The sequence below is a fragment of the Leptonychotes weddellii genome, chromosome 12 (genome assembly GCF_054177405.1).
Source record: "Leptonychotes weddellii isolate Sample4059 chromosome 12, ASM5417740v2, whole genome shotgun sequence".
NCBI classification, from domain to species: Eukaryota; Metazoa; Chordata; class Mammalia; order Carnivora; family Phocidae; genus Leptonychotes; species Leptonychotes weddellii.
This window is the reverse complement of record NC_138380.1, coordinates 60,819,728-60,821,961: the sequence shown is the minus strand read 5'-3', so window position 1 is coordinate 60,821,961 and position 2,234 is coordinate 60,819,728. Positions and strand designations below refer to the sequence as shown.

Here is a 2,234-nt window from a genome sequence, read left to right as displayed (position 1 = left end):
TCACTTTATATGTACACATACACTGTGTCTTCTTTATTCATTCATCTATCAATGGACACTTTGGGCCCATATCTTGGCTATCGCAAATAATGCTGCAATAAATATAGGGGTGTATACATCTTTTTGAATTAATGTTTTCGTATTCTTGGGTAAATACCCAGTAGCGGAGTTACGGAATCATATGGTATTTCTATTTTTGATTTTTTGAGGAACCTCCATACTCTTCCACAGTGGTTACATCAATGTACATTGAGGGTTGTAGACTCAATGAGGAATACTAAAAAGGAGTGAGGAGTCTGGCAGCCATACACAGACAAAAAGCCCATATGGCAAAAGAGAGTAAATATGAATCAATTTTTAAAGAGCTGAATAAATGCAATAGCATCTGAAAAATAATCACTTCACAATCTCAAAGTAGCCATACATAACTAAAGTTACAAGTCGTTTCAGTAATTTTTTTTAAATTAAACATTTTAGGATGTACATGGGATTACCACTTGATTTTTTTCAGTTTATAATCAACTTAAAAAATTTATAAAAGTGTTTTTATATCTCCCCAACTTTGAGGCAATCAATGAGATTCTCAAGGTAACTACAAATTATATAAATTTAAGGGCTCATCTGTTATTAAGAAACACTGTAGAAACATTACACTATCATTTGTATGATAGATTATACAATGTATGATGGTACTGAATGTTAAAGCTTCTTTTTAATCTGTCATTGTATCTGAACAATGACTCGGGGAGAATGGATATTTACAAGAATAATCATTAAAGTAGAAATGATGAAACTTTCAGAATGACAATATATATAAATAACAACCTTGTTGGAATTCCACATCTGTCATTATCACAATATACTTATCTGTTGAAGCTAAAACCATGAGGCTAATGCTTGAACAAGAACAGCATAATACATTATATTTTAATAAAAAAAAAAAAAACCCTGTAGCCTGGTTGGAAAAAAAGAACAGTATTAAATTTATATATAAAAATAAATTCTGGCAAAATTCCACAACTTTGTGGAATTTTAGAGTCATTCTTTCTTGTTTAGTCCAAAAATCAAATCCTATCCAGCAAGTACTGTTACTTAAATGCAGTTTTGTGTACTAGTCATATTGATCTATATATTGTAGATACCACTAATAACATCCCCAAATAAAATATTTCATTAATACTAGGCATTCTCAAAGCCTAAAAGCTTAAGAAACAAATTCCTAAAAACCATGAGACTTAAAATAAGGGGTTCTGAACTTAAAATGCTTGTTAAGCTTTATTGTGTAGACTAAAATGTTGGTTTCCTAGATTCAGTAATACTAAATTGTCTATTGGGTTTAGTAGCTTCTTGCATCAGCTCCTGCAACTGTCCAATTTGTTCATCACGAAAGTCATCAAGTTTTTCTTCTGGTAGGGCAGCTCCAAAACATACTTTTTCTGTTGAATTTTGTCTGTTTTCATTAGTTTGTTGCCATAGCACTGCTGCATACACCTAATAAAAAGACCAAAAAAAAAAAAAAAGGAAACTGAAGGTTATATATATAAAATTAAGATATGTATTCATCCATTTAATGTTAGAGGACTTGAAAAATTCTAAGTCACCTATTTTTCTCCATCACTGAAGATACAAACAATATAGTTATGTTTTTACTACTCAGTGAAAATTTCAAATATACCTTTTTAGCAAAGTTTTTAACCTGAAAATCTGGGGGTTGGGTGTGACCCATGAACAGACTCGAAGAATATGCATAAACCACCCAAAAGTCATATGCTAAAATGTATGTACACAAGCACTGCCGATAGTTGTGGGACTAGAACTTTCCTCAGGTTTTTAAGGAGGGGTAGGGGTCTTATAGACTTAAAAGTGGGGTGCAAAATTCATTGTTAATTCCCTTGCTTACAATTAAAAGATTAAATCACACTAGAGAGAACATTTTCAAACCTTTAACTGTTCTATATTTAATAATAATCTCTGTCAGGGAAAAATTGTACACTTTTCATGCTGTCATTTTTCTCTCATTCAATCGTCATCTGCAGCCTAATATTCCAACTACTGTTGTCTTACACAAGTGATACTTTATTGAAGCAGACTCTCACTCTACAATCAATCTTTTAATCAGACAGGAAGTAACAATGTATTTTACTTCATGAAGTTAAAAGATTATATGTACCCTCTAGGTAAGTAAATAGTTAACTCTATGTAATGCCACTAACTTTATCTGGTTTAATTAAATT

General features: G+C 31.3%; 1 protein-coding gene across 1 annotated transcript; it reads right to left on the bottom strand.

Annotated features, from left to right (window-relative positions):
• Nucleotides 1-339: 339 nt before the first annotated feature.
• Nucleotides 340-1,726, bottom strand: SDHAF3 (succinate dehydrogenase complex assembly factor 3). Its single transcript, XM_081800926.1, has 2 exons — nucleotides 1,676-1,726; nucleotides 340-1,491 (listed from the first exon to the last, which is right to left on the bottom strand). Exons 1-2 carry the CDS (start codon nucleotides 1,724-1,726, stop codon nucleotides 1,288-1,290), a joined length of 255 nt encoding a protein of 84 aa, XP_081657052.1. The 3' UTR covers nucleotides 340-1,287.
• Nucleotides 1,727-2,234: the final 508 nt, after the last annotated feature.

Bases quoted from the DNA above. Each gene is read 5' to 3' on its own strand.
- SDHAF3 (XM_081800926.1), bottom strand. From the start codon at position 1,726: ATGGGTCACACCCAACCCCCAGATTTTCAGGTTAAAAACTTTGCTAAA. The intron at 1,492-1,675 runs GTATATTTGAAA...TCTTTTTATTAG, and splicing joins TTAAAAACTTTGCTAAAAAG to GTGTATGCAGCAGTGCTATG.